At 37.1% G+C, this 25,838-nt stretch overlaps 1 protein-coding gene and 1 long non-coding RNA gene across 4 annotated transcripts in view; one reads left to right on the top strand and one right to left on the bottom strand.

The window, feature by feature from the left end:
* BANK1 (B cell scaffold protein with ankyrin repeats 1) overlaps positions 1-24,851 on the top strand; it is a 352,647-nt gene extending 327,796 nt beyond the window's left edge. For both annotated transcript variants that reach the window (XM_017347389.3, XM_008267565.4), the window contains exons 12-17: positions 10,576-10,754; positions 14,030-14,093; positions 21,489-21,518; positions 22,513-22,568; positions 24,221-24,285; positions 24,538-24,851. In XM_017347389.3, the coding sequence (XP_017202878.3) occupies positions 10,576-10,754; positions 14,030-14,093; positions 21,489-21,518; positions 22,513-22,568; positions 24,221-24,280 (389 nt within the window). In that variant the 3' untranslated portion in view covers positions 24,281-24,285; positions 24,538-24,851. The remainder of the gene's footprint in view (positions 1-10,575; positions 10,755-14,029; positions 14,094-21,488; positions 21,519-22,512; positions 22,569-24,220; positions 24,286-24,537) is intronic.
* The window catches only part of LOC127483287 (uncharacterized), a 148,910-nt gene that overhangs the window by 6,934 nt on the left and 116,138 nt on the right, over positions 1-25,838 (bottom strand). For both annotated transcript variants that reach the window (XR_007909428.2, XR_011378333.1), the window contains exons 3-4: positions 5,904-6,012; positions 2,467-2,557 (exon numbers count right to left, since the gene is read on the bottom strand). This is a non-coding gene — a long non-coding RNA (uncharacterized lncRNA). The remainder of the gene's footprint in view (positions 1-2,466; positions 2,558-5,903; positions 6,013-25,838) is intronic.

Raw genomic sequence — 25,838 nt, 5'->3', positions numbered from 1 at the left:
AAAAATCACACCACTTTGGAAATGGTGCCAGGAAATTTTTGAGGGAAACATTAAAATAAAACAAGGAAAGTATTACACAGCAAAGTCTAAGCATTGCTACTGTCAGTTTCCTTTTGTGCCGTTGTGGAGATGGCTAGATGTGATGGATGGCACCAACTCCTAACACCCAATGAACTATTAAATACAGCAGCTCAGTGGATCTGCTCCTGAGATGCTGTCTCCTTGTCCAAAGCTATGTCCTCAGATGAGTGAACTTCACCCATCACTAATGCAGCATTTCCTATGGCAGCAAGGTTGTACTTAGATCATTTTTCCAATTAGGAACATGGATGGTATTTGAATGCAACAAATGATAAAGTTGAACTTCTGCTCTTCCATGAAGCACTTGGGTATAGTGCTTGTAAATTTACATGCCAAAAAAAATCATGCTTTTTACTTGACAGTTTTCCATTTTTAGTGCTTTTGTATTTTAAGGGGAAGATAGATCTTTTTAAAGTCAACTCTTATCCTCCCACTATGCCTTTAGCTCACTCAAGACATAAATGCAAAGCTCCATGTGCGATCCTTGTACAGTTAGGATCAGAACAGTTCCTAAAGAATTAAAGTAGATAACATTATTCCTATAAGGACTCCTCTATATTACTCACACAGCTTTGGAAAGAATGAAGAGTGGAGATGTTTTGAGCTCTTTGGGAGAAAATTTCCCTGCAGCATTTTTCTCCTAGGTTATTCAAATATCATATCTCTAATTAAATTTTGTTGGAATTAAGGGAAAAAATGGAGACAAGACCACAGGAGAAGAAGAAGGTGACAAGTACCAAGGGTAACTGAGAGACCTTGGAATGCTGGGCTGTCAGTTGTCCTTTTGACTGGGCCACAGACAGCAACATAAGGAAAGGTTCAAACAACCCCAATATTACTCTGTCTTATGTATGGAAGGACAGAGTAATATCCATATCTACCCAGAAAAAAAAGAGGAAGAATGGCAAAAGGAAACAAGACTTAATTATACAAAATTGTGTTGGCTTAAAATCTGTCTATATCCTGTTACTTAATTTGTTTCATCAGGTAATTATTACTAGATTTTTGAAAGTCTTTGGTACAATATGCTTAACTTTTTAAGATTTTTTTTATTTAAAAGGCAGAATGAGAAAGGAGGAGGGAGAAAACTAATCTTCCATCTGCTGGTTCACTCCCCAGGTGGCTGAAATGGTCAAGATTGCCCAGGCCAAAGTCAGAAATCTGGAACTTCATCCAGGTTTTCTACCTGTGTACAGGGGCCCAAGCACTTGGGACAACTTCTGCTGCACATTTGCAGGGAACTGGATTGGAGGTGGAGTAGCCAGGACTCAAACCAGCTCTCAGATATGGCATGCTGGCATTGCAATCAGAGCTTAAGCCACTGTCCCACAATGCCAGCTACTACATGAAGTTTTAATCACATTCTATTGGAAATTTTTTTTCTGTGTATTCTTAATCTAGTTTATTGATGACATCTTTGATTGTTCACCTTACAGAAGTTTCCCTTGGTTCCTTGAACCCTGGACATTAATAACCTACCAGGATAAAACTGAATATTGTTCTATTTGCAAGAATTAGGGGAACATCAAACCTTATGAAATGTTTTTTAACTAAAATCTAGCAGAAGAAAAAAATACACTAATTGGAAAGAATTGGGAATAAAAATAATTAAATGTATAAATACTTTAAAGGCTTAATCCATCCAACCATATTTGTTTAAACAGTTTCAGATATTATGACTCTCCAGTCCCTGGAACATACAAGGCAATCAAAGCTGCATAATATTGAATTGGGGCTGATATTGCAGCACGGTGTGTTAAGCTGCTGCTTGGGATACCAGCATTCCACATCTGAATGCTATTTTGAGTCCCGGCTGCTCCACTTTTGATCCAGCTTCCTGTTTATGTACCTGGAAAGGCAAGGGAGGATAGCCCAAATACCTGGATCCTCTCACTGATCTGGAAGACCTGGCTGGTGTTCTGAGCACCTGGGTTTGGGAGGACTCAGCCCCAGATGTTGTCGGCACTTGGGAAGTGAAAGAAAGGAAGAAAGACCTCTGTCTAGCTCTTTCTACCACCCCCTCACACACACACACACATATATACACACTCACTCACTCACTCTTTCTCCCTTTCCCTTTCTTTCTAACCCTCTCTCATTCTGCCTTTCAAATGAATAAAGAAATCTTTATAAAAGCAAAAAAAAAAATACTGAATTAATGGATCCTCTCAGACACCCTAGTGTTTCATGGTATAATAAGGAAAGACACTGATGGTGTCTTTGTTAGGTAGAAAACAGCAATTAAAAGGACTTTGATGAAATATGTGTCAGAGTCAACATGTTCTAGAGGGACAGGACAATTTCTCTAAAGAAGGTTAAGGAAATTATCAAATTCTTTGACTATATGCTGGAAAGAAAAGATATTATGAAATCCAACTATTTTACCATGGAAAATATAGGTATTTCAGGTGCCTTAAGTTTCGGACTGCCAAGAGAGGGCCAGGAAATTTCATTACTGCCACATCAAGGAATTTTCCTTAGGAAAAGAGAAAAAAATTAATTGGCACCATTTTCATGGAAATTCAACAGATTTCTTCAACTCAATTTTTACATCTTGAAAAAAATATGAGGAAATTGCTGAGGCCTTTGAATAGCAGATAACATTTTCCATCAAAATACAATTTTCAAATCAATTTTCCCAAGTTAATTTTGAACTTAGAAAATGTCAGAGAGCTGTCAGAGGTGGAATTTATTGCCACTGCACCTTCACACCCCCTTCCCAAAACGATCTTCACAAGGCAGTCATGGGCTTGTTCTTCAACATTAAAAGTCAAAAAAAAAAAAAAACTCAGTTTTTGACAGGGTGTTTGGAAGTGATCAGGGATTGGCAGACTGAGTTATGTTAGCCAAGTTCACAGAGGACTGATTTATAACCCCCAATTCCAATCTATTAAACCCAAAAGAGGAGAGGATTTCTTCTCAGGGAGTAGAATGCTTGCATGCATGTGGACCTTGCTGACTAATAAAGTTTTTATAAAATGTAATTAGTAATTAGAAGCCCACTAGTGAATATGCTCAAGTCAAAGAGTGCTGGTGGAATGAAAGGACACTGTCTACCAGGACATGGAACTGCCTGGCTGATTGTCCCTGCCTCACAAGAGCATATCACGGTCTCACAGCAACATTGCCCAGTGTCCCAATCCATTATTTCTTTCTGCCTCCCTTTTCTTTTTCTTTTTTTTTTTGGGGGGGGGGGGGGCGGCAGTATTTCAACAGGGCTTTTCCTATCCACGCTAAGATCATCACCATTTTACTAACACAGTGTTGTTGAGGTATGACACAGGGCAACTGACAATGCACAAGCATTCTTTACACTGCCACCCTGTGTTTGTGGATCCGGTCCACAAGTCTCCTCAGCCACGCACTTGAGCAATGAACCTCATCCAGGATGTGTTATTGCTCTCAGGCATGGAGGACAAATCATTTCTTTGAGGAGTGGGGTTAGGTGAACAGGAGGAGCATGCCTACCCTGACTTAGGACCTACACCAGTTATCACCCATCTCTGGATGAGCACAAGAATTATTAGTAGACCTAAAATTGAGCTACCTAAGCCTTACCTGAGACACAGAATAATAGCAGAACAGATGAGAATAGTCTCATCTCCTTAATCTCTAAACCAGTACAGAAGAAACAAAATCCTGGCACAGCAGGTGAAGCCCCTGCTGGAACACTGGCATCCATCAATACCAGAGTGCCAGTTTGAGGCATGGCTGCACAATTTTATTCTTTTTTTTCTTTTATTTAGAAAGAGTTACTGAGAGGGAGGGAGGGAGGGAGGGAGAGACTTCCATCCACTGGTTTATTCCCCAGGTGGCCATAGCCAGGAGCTTCATCTGGGTCCCTCTTATGCTGCTTTTCCCAGACCATTAACAGGGATCTGGACTGTAAGTGGAGCAGCCAATAAGCGAACTGACACCCAGTTCGGATGGCAGCATCACAGTCTGTGCTTTATGCTGCACCACAGTGCCAGCCCCTAGCAGCCCCACTTTCAATCCAGCCCTCTGCTAATGGGCCTGGGAAGGCAGTGGAAGATGGACCAAGTGCTTGGGCCCATGCCACCCTTGGTGGAGGCCAAGATGGAGTTCCTGGCTCCTGATTTCATTTTCTCTCTCTCTCTCTCTCTCTCTCTCACTCACTCACACACACACACACTCTTTCAAATAAATAAATAAGTCTTTAAAAAATCCCACCAAAAGAAACTATGTTTGAGAAGCCACATTGTTGTCAAACTTAGCCTCTAAATATGTTGTATTGCAAAAATAAGCTAAACAAAATAATATTTGGTGGCATTTGGTGGCATTTGTTTCCTGTCAAAATTCCAATTTCCAGCCACTCCCTGTTATATAAATATATCATTTGCCACAAATGGCTTTTGCTATTATAATTCTTTTCACATTGTTTCCCTCTATTTGAGACACATTTCTCTGAAGTCATGATCTATAAAATATCTTGAAAGTCATGTTATCATGAAAAGTGAAAGAGCATGTGCACTTGTGAAGACTGTGAAGACCACGCTAATGTATTTAAAACTCAGGCACCAAATGTTATTTGCTCAGAAATTTTATCTGCCTGAGCCCCAAAGGCTTGAGTTGGCAACCCCTGATTTAGTCTCTCCCGCTAATTCTTCATTCCAGACTACAAAATCATTATTGGCTGGTCTGTTTTTTCAGAGATGGGGTGGAAGAGAAATGTTTGCCTACCCGTGGGAAAAGATATAACCAAGGAATGTATCTTTTATGTGAACTCTAAGTGCCAAGGGCTATAGCACTTTGATAAATGTTGAATTATAAAATTATCTATAAGCAGGAGACTTGGGGGACATGGAAGGTATTACCTTACGTGGGGAAAAGAAAATGCTGATCTGAGTATTTTCATCAAGATATTTTTGCCAGTACTGACTATATTAAATAGAAAAAGAGAAAATTGTGTGTGGTCATTTGTATACAGAATAATGGCCTCAGTTCCCTTTTCCATTATAGCACTCATTACCTTTTGTCATATTCCTGAAAAATATTTTTGTCACAGGTATACCTGTGACAATTTGTATAATAGCTGAGTTCTTGGGGCCGGCATTGTGGCATAGTGGGTAAAGCCACCACCTGTGATGCCAGTATCCCAGTATCTGGAACTGGGTGCCGGTTCCAGACCTGGCTGCTCCACTTCCAATCCAGCTTCCTGCTAATGTACCTAGGAAAGCAGCAGAAGATGGCCCAAGTGCTTGGGCCCCATCCACCCACATGGGAGACCTGGAAGAAGCTCCTGGCTCTTGGCTTCATAATGGCCCAGCTCTGGCTAATGTAGCCATTTAGGGAATGAACCAGCAGATAGAAGATTCTCTCCCTCTTCCTCTCCCTCTCCCACTCTGCCTTTCAAATAAATAAGTAAATCTTAAAGAAATAGCTGAGTTTCTTGCCTAAAATGGCAAAAGATTAGCAATCCACAGTATGGCCTCTCTCAGACATGAAGGCAAAGGAAAAACCCTTAATAATAGTGAAAGGGCTGGGAAACAGGCTTGCTGGAATCTAGAACTAACTCCAGGTAATGCCAAGGTTGAAAAAAAATGATGGTTAAGACAAAAGAAAAAACTGCGTTTTCTGCCCCTTACTGCTATGGAACAAAGCAGCCCTTCGTTTGTCAAAGCTGCCAGTGCTTTCCTGGCTCACTGACCCCCAGCTTTGTTTCCGCTAGACAGGTGCTGATTTTTAAGTATTGTACTCCCCAACTCTGGTCTGCCTATACAGAAGAAAAAAGTAATCACTCCCATAGAAAGTGAGTAGGCGGCCAATGATATTATTTCATTTTCCTGGTCCTGGAAACGTACCTGAAGTGCGGTGATGAAAGTGGGGTAGTCAAGAAGAATCCTAATGGTGATTTTTCAGGGACTTAGGTACACGGTGTCAGGGCATCAGTCTCAACTCTGTGTGGCGAAGCTGAAATGAAACAGAAGCCTGCTGCCTCTGGGTCCTTGAGTTGTATACTGCACCTCTCAAAGTCCTTTGTGGTCCAGGGACTGAGAACAAAGTTTGACCTGAACATGAGGAAGGGAGCCAAAGGACAAATAAACACCAAATGCCTTGGGGACAAAGCTTCTGTGCTGTGCATTCTTTCAAGCAGGATTGAAGAAAACAGAGAATGTAAGAACTTCAAAAATTGAAGAGATGGACATTTGGAAGAGATGGAGATTTTCATCACGAAGACGGAGGATAATTCTACTCCTATAAATTATTTATTTATTTAATGAGAAAGGTTATCAGAGATCGTCCCAAGTGTACCAAGCTACTTCCATTAAGATAATGGGAAATACACACACACACACACACACACACACACAGAGAGAGAGAGAGAACTTTTCAACAATTAATAATCATTTAAATCTGAATTTTTTTTAACTTTTATTTAATGAATATAAATTTCCAAAGTACGATTTATGGATTACAATGGCTTCCCCCACATACTGTCCCTCCCACCCACTACCCTCCCCTTTACCACTCCCTCTCCCCTTCCATTCACATCAAGATTCATTTTCGATTATCTTAATATACAGAAGATCAGCTTAGTATACATTAAGTAAGGATTTCAACAGTTTGCTCCCACACAGAAACATAAAGTGAAAAATAATAGATGATTTTTTTTAAATGATGATGAAATCAGCTCAGACCTATTGTCATGTTTAATCCCTAAATCTGAATTTTTTATAAGTATTTAACTTTTTACAAAATTTTCCAAAGCAGTAATTATAAAGAAGTATGGGAATTATCATTCACCAGTGTCAAAGCATTCAACCTTCATACCCAGTATAGGACATTAGTGACAAACAGAAGCCAACAAAATGAAAATTTCAGAAAATTGGGAGCTCAAACAAACTGAAAACGTAATAAAAAGCAGCAGAAAGTCGGGAGTCAAAGAAAATTCAGGCTGAGGTGAAAGTAAATGGACTGAGAGATAGTTTGGGTAAGATGATGAGATTAATTGTGACATGAAGAAAAAGGAGTGAATGGCAAGACAAAGTATAGTAAAAAATAAAATAGAAGACTAAAATTTCGATAAACAAATGAAAATCCATTTTGGTCACAACAGAAAGAGCTGTTAATAGTAAAATCAAAAAAGTAAAGTAGAAAACATACCAGAGAAGGGTTTGTCTTCACCACATGGAAAGACTGAAAACAAGAAAAAGATGGAGAACACAGTTCCAACTCATGTGTGATAGATGTTTAAAAATAGAATAGAAAATTCAATGAATGACCTAGTTAAACAAAGCTTTGAAGAACAGGGAAATGAAATATGCAGATTGAATATGTGAATAATGTGACCCAGGAAAAAGTAAGCAAAGCTACCCATGATTAAAAGCACCATAGCAAATCTTTTTAATTATATGGATGAAGAAACCATCCTAACCTACTGAAGCAATATTTTAACTGAGATGTTTGAATAAAATGTATCAAAATCAGCTTCAAAAAGAAGATATCTGGGCAACAAAAAAAATGAGATAATGGACTACAGTGTTTGGGAAGAGATCACAGCTTAAGAAGTTTATATTTTATCAGGTATTCTGTTCATGTAATATGAGAGAAGTGTTAAAAAATTTATAGGAGGCCATTTTTTGGACTGAGTTCTTATACTAGGCTTCAACAGACCAGACCAAGCCAAAATGGAGTCATTCATATTAAATGCCACATAATCAAACTAAAATTGTACAGAAGCAGACAGACCCCAAAACCCAGTAAGTTTTCTTAAAAATAGGAGATTTCAGTCCACCTGCATCAAAATAACGAGGAAGTCTCCTCTGCTTTAAACTTTATAAAGAAGTAACAAAAAGTAATCTATATTTTTCTATTATAATAAAAACTAATTAGATCTGTAACTAAACTTGTTTTCATTTTGAATACTGATAGAATAAGCCAAATAAAATGGTATTTAATATCCAACATTTTAGAAAAGATAATACTCCTATGTCATCATGAAAGCACTACCCAAAATATATTCTAACCTAATAGGAAATTAAATAAAAAGCTTAAAAGGAAGTAGTATTAAAATTTTGTAGAATAATAAATCCAGTTAAACTTGGAAATAAAGTTCAATAGTTTTTATACATTTCTATATAAAACAGGTGATGTATATATTGGTAAAAATGTGTAATATTACCAATCATAAGTTTATGGCAATAGTCTAGGTGTAGTGACTAAACACTATAAAGCTAGCTAGGAAATAGAATAAAAACATGTTTTTTCAGTCATGATTTATTAACCAAAAAAATCTCTGAAATTAAAAAAAAAACATTATTTAACTGCTATGGCTTTCTGGGAAGATTTTCCTTGAGATAATTTCTCTGCAAGCAAAAAATGCAGCTTCACAGGTGACTTGAAATAAACATGAATTTGCACTCAGGTAAAGGGCTGAAGGAAGTGAGGTGGCAGTTAGGTGGCAGAGCTGTTGAATGGTGATGCTGAAGTGCCAGGCCCTTTCAGCCATGGCACATGAATCCTCCTGGGAAATGCCTTTCACAAGTGAGTAGAAAACGTGCATGTTATAAGAGGCAAGACTGAAACTGTTGTCTGTGCTGGTTGCTGCTGACTCAGTTAGCCTGCTGGCTGACTTGGGCTTCTCCCAGTCTCCTGGGATTTCATACGCCCTCATCCCTGAGGGAACATTCAGAGTGCAGGCTCTGTTGACATCTTGTTAGTTCTGGGGGAATACACTTCTGAAGAGAAAAGACAAGGCAAGAAAGCCCTGTGGGAATCAGCAGGATTCGACAAGGAGAATCTGTATGTGCACAGGAATTTTTATCAGATGGGAACTCTTCCCCTGCCCCTGTTGGAAAATTCATTTTTAGAGTCCTTCTCAAAATTGAAAGGGACATTAGAGGTCAATCCAGAAGAGCCCCAAGCTCAAGTCCCTGTCAGATAATGACCATGTTAGGAAGTATTTGAAATTTCTTTATTCCAGAATAACCCATCCTAATTCCATCAATGAATCTGTATTACGATAGAATTGGAAGGTCTCTCCATTTCCCAAGTCCTTGTCTATATTTTCTAAATGCAGTCTATCTATCCTTTTCTTGAAGAAGAGATCCCCATAATGAGCAGATTTCTCCACAACAGCCCTGTGGCATGGAGCTGAGCAGGACAAGCTGCTCTCTCCTTCTACACTGCGCAGGTGTTTAAAGTTCACTGTGCATGAATGCACAGGCTGCTGCTCAATCACCTCACACCTTTTGAGGTGATACACTGAGTATGCCAGACTTAACGGAAAATCATATACTGGTAGTGTGTATCTGTGTGTCTGTCTATATCTATATTGGGAAAGGGAGATACATATGTCTATAATATCGATATCTATAAGTATGAACTCAAATGAGCTTGGTAGCCAGGCACATAGAACAAATGTTTTGCCTTCCAGTGACTATAAGAAGTAGACAGGGGCGGTGCAGTGGCTCACTTGGTTGGTCCTCTGCCTGCGCGCCTGCATTTCATGTGGGTGCCGGTTCTGGTCCTGGTTGCTCCTCTTCCAGTCCAGCTCTCTGACGTCGCCTGGGAAGGCAATGGAGGATGGCCCGGGTGCTTGGGCCCCTGCACCCGCATGGGAGACCAGGGGGAGGCACCTGGCTCCTGGCTTCAGATCGGTGCAGCGCCGGCCGTGGTGGCCATTTGGGGAGTGAACCAGGGGAGGGGGGACCTTTCTCTCTGTCTCTCTCTCTGTCTGTAACTCTACCTGTCAAATATAAATTTAAAAAAACAGTGGACAGGGATTTGGGTAACCTGGAGAGTTGATGCCATCTCTAAAAGCATGCAGGCCCATTGATGTCATTAAACACCATCATGGACAAATGAAATGCTGAGCTTGCCCATGGTCTGCCAATTTGCTACCTCTGCCTCAGGCCAATCTCTGATTCTGTGTTAGCAGTGCCATGTGGGAAACCAGACCATCTAATATTTATTACATTAAGCTAATGCTATGTGGCATGCTTCAAAATAAACTCGTTGGAAAAGGAATCATTTCACTACAAAATGACCGAATATTGATTTAAAATTTCCCATGAATAAATTTTCAAATGATCCCAACCCTCTTGTGACATGAAGGTGCTGGTTGAGATCTCTTTTTATTCATATTCTATAAATATTTACTATTAATAAAACTAATATCTAGCTTATGGTGTGGCAGCAACTAGGCAAATGCTTTCTGCACATTATTTCTTTTAATTCTCACACACACAAAAACCCTTGAAACTGGTACTTTTTGCAGTGAGCACAGTGCAGGCCATTTGCTTCCTCAACCCTGTAGGTATCTAGTGACAGGACACATTCTTTTGCCCAGAACACGGGTGTGAAGCGCCATTGTCTCCAGAAGTAAGATCACTAAAAATTATGGATTTTTTCTGTAACTGCTCATTCTCAGTTAAGAAGAAGAAATTCCAAATGCCAATTTTTCAGATTGCCTTTTCTCCCAGTGGTCCGTATGGTGCCTTCCTGTTAAGAAACTCAACCTTCATATTGCAGACAGAGCTCGAATGGAGAGTCCAGCCTTTGCTACCCTCAGTGACTGTCTGGCTGCTGAGCAGGAAGAACTCATCATCCTGCAGGAAAAAGTCAAAAATGGGAAAATGTCTGTGGATGAAGCCTTGGAGAAGTTTAAACACTGGCAGATAGGAAAGAGTGGCCTGGAAATGATCCAGCAGGTAAGACTGACCCCAACTGCTTCTAGAAACTTCCCTCATTCGTGGAGCTCCTAGATCCTCTGCAAATGTTTAGTCATCACAAGAAATATCAAATGACTGTTCTTTAATGTTTAACTAGCAACTAAACTGTTTAATCAATGAAAAGCTTACACACAAGGCCAGTGTTGTGTGAAAGCGAGTTAAGCAGTTCCTTGTGACTTTCCCATGCCGTACTGGCTCAAGTCCTGGCTGCTCCACTTTCAAACCAGCTCCCTGCCATTGCACCTGAAGATGGCCTAAGTACGTGGGTCCCTGCCACCCACACTGGAGACCAGGACAAAGTTCTAGGTTACTGCCTTGGGCAGTGAAATAGTGGATGGAAGATCTCTCACTCCACCTCTCTCTCCATCAATACTGCCTTTTAGTTGATAAGGTAGGTAGGTAGGTAGGTTGGTAGAAAGATAGACAAAGTATTTTTAGAAAGCTTACACATATCCAGGTACTGGGTTTGCCAGCCACTGGTAAACTCAGTCTTGGACCACAGTGTATCAAAGCTGGTGTTTCTTCAGCTTATAACAGCATTCATTAGCAGTGAGTGTTTTTTGCACCTCACTGCTGAACTTAAGGTGAAGCACCTAAGGTGTTCAGCCTTCTGAGGTGGATTATATGGAGTAGGCTAATGGTTAACAAGAAAGTGATTGAACTCACAGCAACTAACAGTCTTAAATGAACTGTAATAAGTCTTATCTTCTTTATTCTTAACTGCTGTACGTGTTTGTGTGTGCATCACAGAGTTTGTAGAGAAATGCCAAGAAGATTAATTTCAAATTTGTCTGTCTTCTATATATATCATCTACATCCTGAGAGGAGCTTGAAGTTGGTGGTTCTGAGATAACAATGAAAATAATATCTGCCTACATGTACCCTTTGGCATTCCTCAGTAAGGCATATCTGGACCATAGTCTGTCTATCTCACAGGCCATCCCTTTACCAAAATATACCAACCTTTTTTTATCATCATCAAAGAAAGTCCCTTTGCTACAGATCCCAGTTCTCAGGTAGTTGTTTGATTAAACACACTTAATAAGCTAATTTAGGCCAAGGTATAAATAACTTAATTTAGGCCAAAGTATAAATGCTTAACACTAGCTAAATATGCTACCTTTCCCAAGAGATAATTTATTTAAAACATAATGCTTAGTAAATATGTTTAAACAGTAGAACTATGAGTCACAATGATGAAATTTCAAAGACAGCACGTGAAGAGACAGTTTAGGCAAGGATACTCAGTACATCTGTGAGTACCTTGTGGTTCTGGTTCTGAGTTGGTGGCTGGAACCACTGTAGATTTTACAGTGCTAAGCAAGAGCATTTTTTTTTGCAAAAAAAAATCTAGAATAATACTAAGCATTGGATCCTGCAACTGTTTATTGTTCACAAAATTATAACATTGCTTCTCAGTCCCTGCCAATGTCATCACTACCACATACCCCATAACCCTGAAATAGGGTAAAATGTACTTAAATGTACACTTGCAAATCACTTTCCTGGCATTGCTAGATTACACAGGGTTTATTGAAGAGAATCAACTGTACTTTCTCTCAGATTCTTAAATAATGAAGTTTTCAATTTAGAGTAATACAACCTAAATGTCTTTCTGGAAATGATTTTACTGCTTGTTTCTTTAAACCCTTGGTTATTTCAATTTGTATATTTTCATTCAGTCTTGTTTTAGGAAGAATTTAAGGTGGTCCATACCCACCACATGCAGACTGATCCCTTATTACACAGGGACAATGTAATAAATTGTATTTTAGTGTTTATGCAAAAATAACATTTTGTCTTTAACCTGTAAATTTTGCAAACCACATGATGAGAATAATTCTATATACAAGAACCAAAAGTTTAGTGACTCTGGCTGACTGTCATTAGAGTAATGTCAGTCCTTAACCCAGGGGCTTGAACAAAAGATCAAACAACAGAAACAAAAATTATTCTCTCCATCTCCCAACATGTATGCTCCCATGTATTTTTCAATAGTCCTTTTGTAGTTTGCAAAATTCTTATTTGTACCCTGGGAGTGAATCTATCAGATAACAGTGAAGCTTATATATATATATATATATATATATATATATATATAGTTTTATTTGAAAGTCAGGAAGACAGAGAAAGAGGTCATATTCTGTCTACTGGTTCAGCTCAAAATATTGGTAACCTACCCAGGCCTGGTTCAGGTGGAAGCCAGGAGCCCAGAACTCAATGCAGGTCTCCCATGTGGGTAGCAGGGACCCAAGTACTTGAGCCATCGCTGCTGCCTTCCAGGGTGCACATTAAGCAGGAAGCTTTATCAGAAGTGAAGCTGGGACTCCACCCAGGCGCTCAAGCATCCCAAGCAGTATCCTAACTGCTACTGCAAATACTTGCCCCTGGTTATATTTTTATTGATAGGGAAATTGTCCTAGAGAACTAAGAGGAAAATGGCACAAACTCTGAGTTCATGGCACAATAATAAAGATTCCTGTAGAATCCCTGGCCTGAAGACGAGAAGGTAGAGAAAGGGAAAACCTTGCCTTTCACAGTCATCCCCAAGCACAGTCTCAAGAGTGCCTGAGGAGGAGCCCAGCTCCATGGAAGGAGAAGACCTGAGAGGCAGAGGTAACAAAGACACAGAAAAAGTGGTGTCCAGGGAAGCTCCGTGGAAAAGCGCTACTCTTAGGTTGTTTGATATGCAGGAATTTTTTTTATGTAAGCTTTCTTTACTTTTTGGTCAAAAGATGCTTCATGTAGAATATTTGGCAAAGAAAGATCACAAATTTGCTAAGCAGGGGGATCTAAATATGTGTCATCTGCTCCCAATTCCCAGTGCTTGGAACACCAGCAAGGAATGTGCCCACACGGGCTGGAGATGGCTCTCACAGCAGCAACTGACCACCATATAGCCCTTTAGATTTTGAGTCCCACACAGTCAATGTTCAGTGTGGGAAAACGGTGTCCAAAAGGATTAGGATTAGGGCTCCAGTAGTGAATCTATCACTTTTCACTGTCTAATTTGGGAAGATTACTTAATCCCTTGTACCTCAATTTCCATGTCTCTAAAATGGGATGAAGACATTTTTACTTCCACTTCAGGAAGTTTAGGACTATAATACGTGGAAAGCATCAGGATGGCAATTGGGCATCATAAGTAGCAAACTGTCTAGTATTAGTGTTGGTATTTGTAATAGTTGATGTTTTCTTCTTGATCCATGAAACATTTTTAAATCTGGACTTCTGTGCCCTATTTCTTCAATAAGAAAAAACTACGCCAACTGCGAGATTGCATTATTGGGAAACGGCCAGAAGATGAAAATACCTGTGGTAAGTAACATTTGCCTGATACTCGGATGATAGAGTGATGAAGCAGAAAATGCAGGAGCTACAGAGTCAAAGAGACCTGAGTTCAAATCTGCATCCGATCACTGCCTGCAGCCTGACCTGGGGAACGTCTTTAACCCCTGGTCCTCAGGTTCCTGGTCTGCAAAACAGCAATTTTACATTCATCTGGGAATTGCTGGATGAGCGCATTAAGTATTTATATTCTCTGATCCATAATGAACCCTTTGGTTACTTTCCCCCTTTTGATTTCTATGTAGTTATATATAGGGTAACTCTAACTCTGTTTCAGTTTTTTTTTTTTTTAATAAGCCAATATGTAGAGAATCCAATAATTAAGGAACCAAACTTTTTTTAATAAGGTCAAATAGTCTCACCATAGTCCAATCACACCATTATCTGCATGTGACTCATATTAAATTGAATATCTCAGGTTGGCTTCCTGGGGAGCACAAGTGTTTCTGGGCAATGCAGATTCCCCATGATAATAATTAAAAGTTGCCTTGGTGAGAGGAGGGCAGTCAATATTAACAAAATCCAAACAATATTAGGTAGTTCATCTTCTTCAGAGATAAACAACACATCCCAAAATCAAAAATAAATTATGTTGTCACTGTCTAACTACTTTTTCCCCAAGTCTCTACTCCTGCACAGATAATTAAAAATTAACAACTGCTGAAAGGCTTCAAAAGCTTCCATCTCTTCTATTATCCAAAATATTGCCCAGCCTTCAGCTAGTGCTTCATGTCAAAATTCACTATGTAGAAATTCATTTCTCTTCATATTATGAGCTGTTATCTATCGTTCTATATAAAATTCTTTAAGCTCTCTTAGAAGCTATTTCAAAAACAGAAACACTTTCTAAAATTATTAAAGTCATATACCCAAACTACATGAACATGTTGTATCAAAGAGAATCATGCACCACCATGTTTATACCAGCACTGTTCATGATAGCCAAAAAAATACGGAATCAACCAAGGTGTCCATCATCAGATGAATGGATTAAAAAAGTGGCATATATCTACCCACACAGATACACACACACAACGGAATATATTCAGCTATAAAAAATGAAATTCTATCATATTCATCAAAATGGTTGCACTTGGAGGACACCATGTTGAATGAAAAAAGTTGAACACTGAAAGACAAATACTGCATGTCCTCCCTTTTATACAGGGGCCAAAATTTAAAAAGTAAAATAAAAAAAGAAATGCCTGTGTTTAAACAGACTAATTGTTAAGAATTGTGTACTCCTGCAGTTTTAATGATCTGTGATGATTTTAAAATGTACTGTATATGAGTGAAGTTATTGTTTATAGTCCTTGTTTATATTTCTACTGAACCGTGGTATTTTTTACTTTTTATTTGTTGAATTCTTTGTTTAGTGAGTCACCAGCCTTTGACTATAATGTAAATTAAAAATGTCTTTTCAAAAATAGAAAAAGGATAAAAAAGGAAAAATTAACCATAAACATGGTTCATTTATAGATAGTGGATTTCTACAAACTTTATTCTAATGTACAGCAAGATTAAAATTTGAGCAATTTATAAAACTATAATTTTTATAAATAATTTTAGCATGGACTATACAGTATTATTTCTTGTAATAACTCTACATGGTAGGTATTATACCCCATTTATAAATAAGAAACAGGTTCTGAGAAACTAAATACCCCAAAGATGCTAAGATTAGAAACTACCATCAACTTCTATTTGAATTCAAAATCAATGCTTTTAATCTTGGGTGACTTCATTAAGAATCAATCAGTTCTCCACTCAGCCATAATGGAATAAATAATACCAGATACATCCCCTCATTGTACAGAATGTTAATACTGGGCAAAAAAAGCATGAAGCAACCGACTTCAGGAAGTAGATACTGGGCAGACTGTAACCCCAGAGACAAACAAAACTTATCAGGTGGTTCTCATGATTATTCACGTCTCTGCAAGAGGTGTAGCTCACTCCCCATATAGGACCTCCGTCCCTAATGAGTTGTACGATGAGAATCAACTGCAAATTTTGTTCCCAAATGTACTCTGTATGTTGTGTGTGTGCATGGGTACAAATTTGTTGAAGTCTATGCTTAGCATGGAGTTGGTCCTCTGTATATAAAGTCAAAGTAAAAATGAACCATAATGAAGAAGGAGATGGGAGAGGGAAAGTGGGATGGGAGTTGGCAGGGGATGGGTATGGGGGAAAGTACAACTGTATTCCTAAAGTTGTATCTATGAAAAAGTGTATTCATTAAATAAAAACTTTTTAAAAAGTGCAAGGAAGGACCACTCAAAACACAAAATTAAAACTTCTAGGATACTGAAAGCAAATCAGACACAGTAGAATTTAGCAGAGTTGGGAAAAACCATGCTGGCTGTGTCTTTTCAAAATCTCCATAAAACACTGGAAATCTGGCTGCAACAACCAACAGATGTGCTGAATGTGGATGCTGGGGTGGGGATCGTCTGGCCCATGGACCATATAAGGCCAGTGAAATCATTTGATTTTGCTCTGCCAAGGTAACTGCAGGTGCAACTCAAAATTCATTAAGTGTACAGCAGGCTAATTTTTAAGTTGATAATTTTATATTTTTGAAGAAATAATGGTTAAAAACTTGACAAATTAAATGCAAAATACATCCATACAGTTCCAAGAAACTAGGAGGGCAGGAGAAGGTCAATTAATTAACTGTTGTGAGAAGGATATCAGGAAACTTGCGGTTGAACTACTTCAAATGAAAGTAAGGAGAAAATCTTGAAAGATGCCCAAGAATTAAGACACATTACATACAAAGGAAAGGGATGAGAACATTCACTAATAACTGATTGTAGACAATGGAGGGTGAATGGAAATGTACTAATACCTTTAAAGTGCTAAAAGAGGGGACTCCAAGATGGCTGAATGGGCTGCTCTGGGATATGGAAAGAAAAAAGGAAGGACTATAATTCTAGTGATCTGGCTGATGTAAATTTTCAGTGAAGAAGCCAAAAAAATTTTATAAAGGCTACATATCACAATCCAATAGCCAATATCATACTGAATGTGGAAAAGCTGAGACCATATCCCCTCAGATCAGCAGTAGGACAAGGATGTCCACTTTCATCATTCTTATTCAATATTGTACTTGAAGTTTTAGGGAGAGCAATTAGCGAAGAAAAGAAATAAATGGCATCAAAATTGGAAAAGAAGTCAAGTTATCTATGTTTGCAGATGATGTGATGTTGAACATGGAAAAACCTAAACACTCAACCAAAAAGTTATTAGGATTAACCAAGCTGCAAGTTAAAAAATAACACAAAAAGTAGTGTGTTTTTTGTATGCTAATGATGAACTCACAGAAAGAAATCAAGAAAGAAATTCCATTCCCAATAACCACAAAAAATCCAATATTTAGGAATAAGTCTAACCAAAGTAAAAGGTCTCTGCAATGAGAATTATCAAACATTGATGAAAGAAATCATCAAGTACACACACACACAAAATGGAAAGATATCCTTTGCTAAATCAATCTAAAGATTCAATGTAATCTATAGCAAAATACCAATGACATTTTTTAAAGAAACAGCAGTCCTAAAGATCTCAAAACATGCAAAAATACCCAAAGTGATTCTGAACAAGAAAAATGAAGCTGAGGGTATCACAATACCTGACTTCAAAGCATACTACAAAGCTATATTAATTAAAATAGCATGTTACTGGCATAAAAACAAACACTTGGACCAATGGAATAGAATAGAGGGCCCTGAAATTAATGCACATACATATAGCCAATGGATTTTTGACAAAAATGCTCAGACCAACAATGGAGTAAGAATAGTCTCTTCAACAAATGGTGCTGGCAACAGTGAATTTAGATCTATAATTCTCACCATATTAAAAAATCAACTCAAGATGGATCAAAGATCTAAGTTAACCCGAGACAATGAAGTTGCCGGAAAAAAACATAGGGTAAACTCTCCAAGATACTGTTGTAGGGAATGATTTCTTGGGCAAGACCCCCAAAGCACAGGCAACAAGAAAACTAAACAAATGGACTATCTCAAAGTCAGAAGCTTTTGCACAGCAAAGGGAGCCAAGAATAGAGTGAAGAGACATCCAACAGAAGGGGAAAAATATTTGCAAAGCATCTGATGAAGGAGTTATATCCCAAATATACTAGCAACTTTAAATATTCCACAACAAAAAAATCAACCAATCCAGTGAAGAAATGGGCAAAGGACTTCAATAGACAGCTCTCAAAAGAAGAAATACAAATGGCCAGCAAATATATGCAAAAATTCTCAACATCACTAGCAATCAGGGAAATGCAAATCAAAACTACAATGAGATATATCTCAGCCACAAAGAATGGCTCAAGCCCAAAACACGAATCACAAATGCTGGTGAGGATGTATTTTATATTACATATCAACTTAGGAGTTTTACCAAAACGCGTGAAGTGAAAATTTCACAGTATTCAGGGATATTTTCATTCCTTGCTAAGGAATTAACAGACAGAAATCAATGAAAATACAGATGACCTAAACATATCAACTCACTTGACCCAATTTACATTTACAGAACACAAGATCAAAAAAAATTAAGAATACATGTTTGTTGAAGATGTGCATGGAAAATTTACCATACAGAACAAGTGCTGGACCATCAAAAAGTTTCAGTAAATTTCAAAGTTTGAAATATTAAGAGTATGTTCTCTGAACCATTTCAGACTTTTGAAGTCATCTTCACTTACCACAACAACAGTTAGACAATAATTAAAAATTAGATATACTAAAAATAACCCAAAATATTTGGTGGTGAAATACATTTCAAAGGAATCCATGGGTCATATAAGAAAAAGAAAATAGTTCAACATGAGCTTTAATGTAGAAAACATCAAAATTTGTGTAATATAGCTAAAATAGTTATATAGTTAACAGAAGGAAATTTACAAATATAAATGTTATACTAGAAAAGATGAAAAGTTTGAGATCAATAATTGAAATTTCCACCTGAAAAAACCTGAAAATGGAAATAAAACTAAATTCAAAAACAGATAAAAAGTAAAAATTAATATTAGATCAGAAATCAATGAAAAGAGGTGAACAAAGGAGAAAATTAACAATGTTGCAGCTCATTTGTTATTTGAAAGCATAAATAAAATTGACATGTCTACATGAAGAATGATCATGAAAAAAGAGAAAACCAAAGAATGGGTTATTATAACAAATCCTAGACATCAAAAAGATACTAAAAATATGATTCATTTTTTCCAATTTATTTGACAACTTAAATGAAAGGACAAATTGAAAAATCATGCTTTCTAAAATAACAAGAAAAAAATTCATTTTTCTGAGTTACAGTTCTTTGTATAGTCCTGACATTTAGAACTTTGTTAATCTTGCACATATTCATAAATAGAACAAGAAGGCAAAATAGAATATAAGCTGAAATAAATTAAACTGACAGTATTATAAATAAATGCATATCCACACTGATAGGAGACAGGAAATAATGATGTAAATAAATTTAGAAAACATTATATTCTGATTTTTAAAAAGTCAACAATAATTGTAACTTCTCCCAGTTTGTGAGGCTTATTCTACACAAACATATAGACCAGCAATTTTAAAACCACTTTTTGTCATCTGCAAAGAGGGATAGTTTGACTTCTTCTTTCCCAATTTGTATCCCTTTAATTTCTTTTTCTTGCCTAATAGTTCTGGCTAAAACTTCCAGAACTATGTCGAATAGCAGTGGTGAGAGTGAGCATCCCTGTCTGGTACCAGATCTCAGTGGAAATGCTTCCAACTTTTCCCCATTCAATAGGATGCTGGCCATGGGTTTTACATAAATTGATTTGATTATATTGAGGAATGTTCCTTCCATACCCAATTTGCTTAGAGTTTTCATCATGAAAGGGTGTTGAATTTTATCAAATGCTTTCTTTGCATCTATTGAGATAATCATATGGTTTTACTTCTGCAGTTTGTTAACGTCGTGTATCACATTGATTACTGATGCCATAAACAAGAGTGTCAATTTGTTAAGTCAACAACAGGAGTCACTGTGCACTTACTCCTCATGTAGGATCTCTGTCCTTAATGTACTGTACTTTGTGATTTAATGCTATAACTAGTACTCAAACAGTATTTTTCACTTTGTGTCTCTATGTGGGTAAAAACTGTTGAAATCTTCACTTAATATATGCTAAACTGATCTTCTGTATATAAGAGAATTGAAAATTAATCTTGATGTGAATGGAATGGGAGAGGGAGTTGGAGATGGGAGGGTTGCTGGTGGGAAGGAAGTTATGGGGGGGGAGCCATTGTAATCCATAAGCTGTACTCTGGAAATCTATATTCATTAAATAAAAGTTTAAAAAAAAAGAAGCCAAGCACAGACACAAAAACATTTTATGAATATTCCAGGATTGAGCTACTAAATAAATGTACTATAAATAATGAGAGCCAGGTTTCTAGTTCTCAAATAAAGGCATAATTAATAAGGAAAGCCAGAAGGAAACTTGTGATATTGCACTGCTATTAGAGAAGTTTAATGAATCATGGTTGTTAAAATATATGTTACAGATAAATATACACATATAGTTGTGTATATAAATCCATATATTTCTTTAGCTTTACCTGCTGAGAGGACCTAGAAGCAATGATAACCCAGAGCCCAAGTGCAAACCTAGCATCCATATCTTATCTTACAAAAGCAAATAGGCAATAGGCAGGTGAAAAGATGCTAAGCATCATTAGTCGCCAGGAAAAGGTGAATTAAACCACCACGGAATAACAGTACACAACTACGATGAAAATCCAAAAAGACTGTCCGACCTAAACGTTAGTTAGGATGTGTAACTCTATGTACTGCTGTGGGTAAGTAGTGTGATGACTTTATAAAAATCACATATGAACTTATCACATGGCCTGGGCATTCCATTCCTAATTATTTTTTCCAAGACAAATGAAACCATATACCCACCCAAAGGCTTGTTCACAAAAGATCGTAGTTGCATTCATAATAACCAAATTAGGAACAATCCAATGTCTGATAAGAAAATAGCTTTATAATATATTTTGTAGTATATTTATACCATGGAATGCTACTCAGCAATGAAAGGCAGTGTCAAGTATTAAACATAATATAGGTGCAGGTGCTGTGGCATAGTGAGTAAAGCCACCACTTGCAGTGCTGGCATCCCATATGGGCAGCAGTTGGAGACATGGTTTCATGCTTACTGGCTAGAGGAAGATAGATTTGGGGTTAATGTTTTTAGATCACATGGTGAGATTTCATAGTCTCCTCAAAAATAAGTAGTAAATAAGAACAAGAGGGTTTAAAATACATATGGAGTAAAACTCAACAGAATTTGCCTTTTTTGTCTTCTAGAAAAGCTCACCATTGTGCACCATCCAAGTGGTAAGTGCTAGTTATTTACTGAAATATTTTAAACTAAAAGTACATAGCTATTTTCAGTATTAATGGGAACATATTAGCTCAATATAAAAATTCATACGGATTTTATATATTTACATGCAGAACCACTTGACATCCAAAATAATGTGAGGTGATTCTGCAATAGCAATGCTAGAAGCACCACAAGACAGAAAAAGGAGCATTGCCTTCAACTCCAGTGGACCTAGCTGTTCAGAACTTACTAGTTGTGACCCTTAGCACATCCAAGCACAGCTTAAGTAGCTCTCTAGGCCTCAGTTTTCTCATATGTAAATTGTAAACTAGAATCGTACCATGGGGTATTGCTACATAGAGAGAGTTTAGACTGATAATTTATGTACGTGGAGGCTGGTGCTTGATACTTCAGAGTTACTGGTAAAGCAAAGAAATCTTAGCAAAACTTGAAAGAGTGATCAGCTCAACACAATGGGGACAGAATGTGAGCTGAATTTTGGAAAGATCAAGAGGGACCATTAAATAGCCTAGAGGCATCTCTCTGTAGCCTGGACCAAAGCCCTTGGTGGGGAAACGGAGAAGCAATAGTACAGAGCCTGCAGCTCGGATGGAAAATGGGAAGCCTATGGGGAAGCAGGAGGAGCCGTCACAAAAGCCAATGCAGAGCAGAAGGAACAAGATTTCTTAGAAGACTGTGCTTTGCAATTGGCCCATCCTAGTGAATGTGGACAAGAAAAAGAAAGTGTAACCCAGTGAAGATTTTAACTTCAAGGTGTGAGACAGATTGCTCCTAAAATGAGATGGCTGCTCCATATCCTACCCAACTCAATGTAAAAGGATAGGAGAAATTAAAGCCTATTTGCCAAGGATGCCTTTTCAGTATGTCCTTTTTATCACGTTAGTAAATTGTCTCTTCATTCATATATCATTTTTAAATGTCCTGAATAGATGAATAACCAAATGTGCATATGACCAGAGGTTGTGACAGAGTTTGTGTTCTTAGGTAACGAAATTGCCCACAATGAAAATCTGTTGTATAATGCACCCTTCAGCCATAAGGTAAGCAATACACATGTTCTTAATTTTTATGATTTACAGAGGAAAAAACTCCCTTGTTGGGGAAAAAAACATGAGTCTTCTATCCTGTGTTTTGAAACATTCTAACAAATGTGAACAAAATAGTTTACATGAATCTTTTTTGTAAAAACCCATGAGTAGTAATTTAATGAAATTGCACAAAAAAAAAGAAGGAGCTCAAAGAGGAAAGCCACCAAGGCCAAAATATGGCTAAATTCAACATATACAGACCAAATACATCTTAAAGGAATTATAAATATATAATACATATTGCTTCAACAATAAAAATATGACGAGTCCCTATCAATCACAATGTATTTATTACTTAAAGTCTAGGTAGTGGAGCAATATAGCTCCAAAATATTGTTGATACAAATATGTGTTACTTTATATCAACAAATTTATAGAAAACAAACTGCTAATGAGAAGCTAAAAATAACACTAAAGGACAGCAGCAACTGAAAAACCAAGACCACCAATTCAAGACAACACTCAGCAATATTTCTTCTTAAAAAATCACACAATTCCAACTAACTACATATATGATATAGGATATTTGCACTGTTACCAAAGGTTGTGTGACAGATGAATCTGTAAAAATACAGAATTAGAGTCCTTGGAAATTTTCATAATTAATCAATTTTAGTTTTCCAATTTTGGTAGCCCTGTGCTCTCACGACTAGCAGAAATCCTAAGTAACCATAAAAGAAATTTACCCTAAAAACATTGATTTATTTACATTTCTGGGCCATTATGAAACCCACCAATAAGTTACAGTGCCATGCAGTCATACACAAGGAGGCCAGCATTGTGGTGCAGTGGATTGGGCCACCACTTCTGTTGCCATCATCATCATCCAGACCCATCTGCTCTGCCTCTAATCCAGCTACCTGCTGGTGTGCCTGGGAAATCAGCAAATAACTCCTGTTCTTGGGCCCCTACCAGTCACATGGGAGACCAAGAAAACTTGCAGGCTCCTGGCTTTGGCCTGACCCATTTCTGACCTTTGCAGCCATTTAGGGAGTGAACCAGTAGATAGCAGATCTCTCTCACTGTCGTGTCCTAACTCTGTTAGCCTTTCAAATAAATAATCTTTTTTAAAATTGAAAATGTTCATAGAAAAATGGATTTAGAAGTTTATTTTGATGCAAAAAGATTTTAAATACATGCATAGTCTTTTTTTCATAATATGCATTTTTCATAAACATTTTGCTGATTTCTCATACTATAAACTTGTTCTAACATTCCAAGATTGTGGGATGCACCAAGGTCTGGAGTTTATGAAAATATCTTTATCAATTGAAACTTCTATAAGATCAGAAGGACTATACTGATGTGGCATTTGTTTTTAAGAGGAAGATTATGGATAAGAGGCAAAGAATCAGAGTTGCTAATGCTTAGCCTATTCTTCCTTAAAATAGAAATAAAATTTGAATTCAAAGGCTTTGATGTAGTTGATTGAATTTTACAATGATCCTGTTTCCTTTTAAGATGGAGGATTGTCTTGCCATTTGCCTCTACAAAGCTATTTTTCCCCCATGGCTGTGGAAGACAACTAGGATTGTGCTGCATTTCTATGTTCACTCTTAAAAGGGAAAAATGCCAACTCTGTATTTTTTACTTTTTCTTCCTAGCTTCCTGCTAGACCCCAAGTTGAAAAGGAATTTGGTTTCTGTTGCAGAAAAGATCATTAAAAAAGGTAAAACATAATATATATATATATTACATATATATTAAACATAAGTTAAGGACTTGAAGGAATCATTTGTCTAAAACACAGAAATCTTTAAATATTTCATTGTCTTCTCCTAAAAGGATAAACATGTGTTTTTCCAGTTAAAGGTGATTGTTGCTTAGAAAGATTTATGGGTGGGGTGATTCTGTGCTAGCTAATAAATTTCTATTGATGAGTCATTATTCAATAAGACATTTCCTGTGATCTCATTTTCAGGTTATTATAATGAAACTCAAGAATCTGCAGACATTGCGCTTTCTGCATGAAGCAAGTTAGCATTTGGATTGTCTGCTCTCTCCATGGCAAATCTATACCATGAAAACAGAAGTAAGACTCTGGAGTTTCCAATTTGTCATGGTCACAACTTACTAGCATTGTTCCTGTTCCAGATGAGTATATTAATGTTAAAATAGAATGCCAAACAACAATCGTGTTCTTTGAAAATATTTGCATTGTGTAATGCATTTTGTCACTGAAGCAGCTAGTTCCTATTTTGACAATTAAAAGTAAACAAAAGCAAAGAAGTTAAATGCTGTGTGGCAAAGTTATTGGGCCCGTTTGAGTCACTAACTTTAATAGATTACTCATCCTCAGTTGACAATCAACATGTAAATACAAATTCTCTTCCTGCATTTTCTAGATTTCTTACATTCAAAGCTCTAATTATTTTTACATCATGTTTGCAAAAACCTTTCCTCATTTAGTGGCTGTTGGCATACAACTCTAAGAATCTTATTTTATTAAATCTGTATCTCAATAGAGTTCCACAAGTATATTCTTTAAAAACTTAGTTTTATCAACTTATTTCTTGAAAGCAATTTACTAGCTTAGACTAAAATGCAGTTTTATCATACTATGATTTACACATGCAAATGCTACAAATAAATTGACATGTTCATAGCTGTGCCTTTTCAAATAAATGTATGAAAATTAACCACTATATTTTTCTGATTACCAGTATAAAGAGGGAGTTATACAAAAATATTTAATAAATAAATGAACTTCACTGTGTAGGGCCTAAATAGTAACCACAGATGATATTTTTTCTAGCTTCTAAACAGTGACAGGAATGTCCATGGGTATTTATAGTCATTCTGTAAAATGCTTCTCATGGGACTCATAACTTAATATTAACGTTCTCAAATAAACTCATTTTCAAATGTCATACAGTAATTTGATTAGGCTTCAATAGAAGGTGCCTTTGGTTATGACATTTGCAAATTCAGTACGTAGTTTCACATCCACAGGGTGAGTCATCATTTCTGTGTGCTGTCCCAAAGAGTTAGAAAAAGGGAAAAGTGCTTTTCTGTAACTTTATAGATCTACAAATCTCAAATGAATTTATCATTTTTGAAGGAAGAACTTCCATATTATCCTTTGCATGATGACGACAATTCTGCCATTGGCTTTATTCCTGTCAAAAATTAGGTAAAATGTCAACTTTTCTACTTGTAATGCAATTAAATCACTTCATGCCTCAGACTCAATTTAGAGTGAAAGTGGGAGATTGTCTTTCA

Source organism: Oryctolagus cuniculus, chromosome 8, assembly GCF_964237555.1.
Source record: "Oryctolagus cuniculus chromosome 8, mOryCun1.1, whole genome shotgun sequence".
NCBI lineage: Eukaryota > Metazoa > Chordata > Mammalia > Lagomorpha > Leporidae > Oryctolagus > Oryctolagus cuniculus.
Note: the sequence above shows the minus strand (reverse complement) of the source record. Positions and strands in the feature narration are given on the sequence as shown.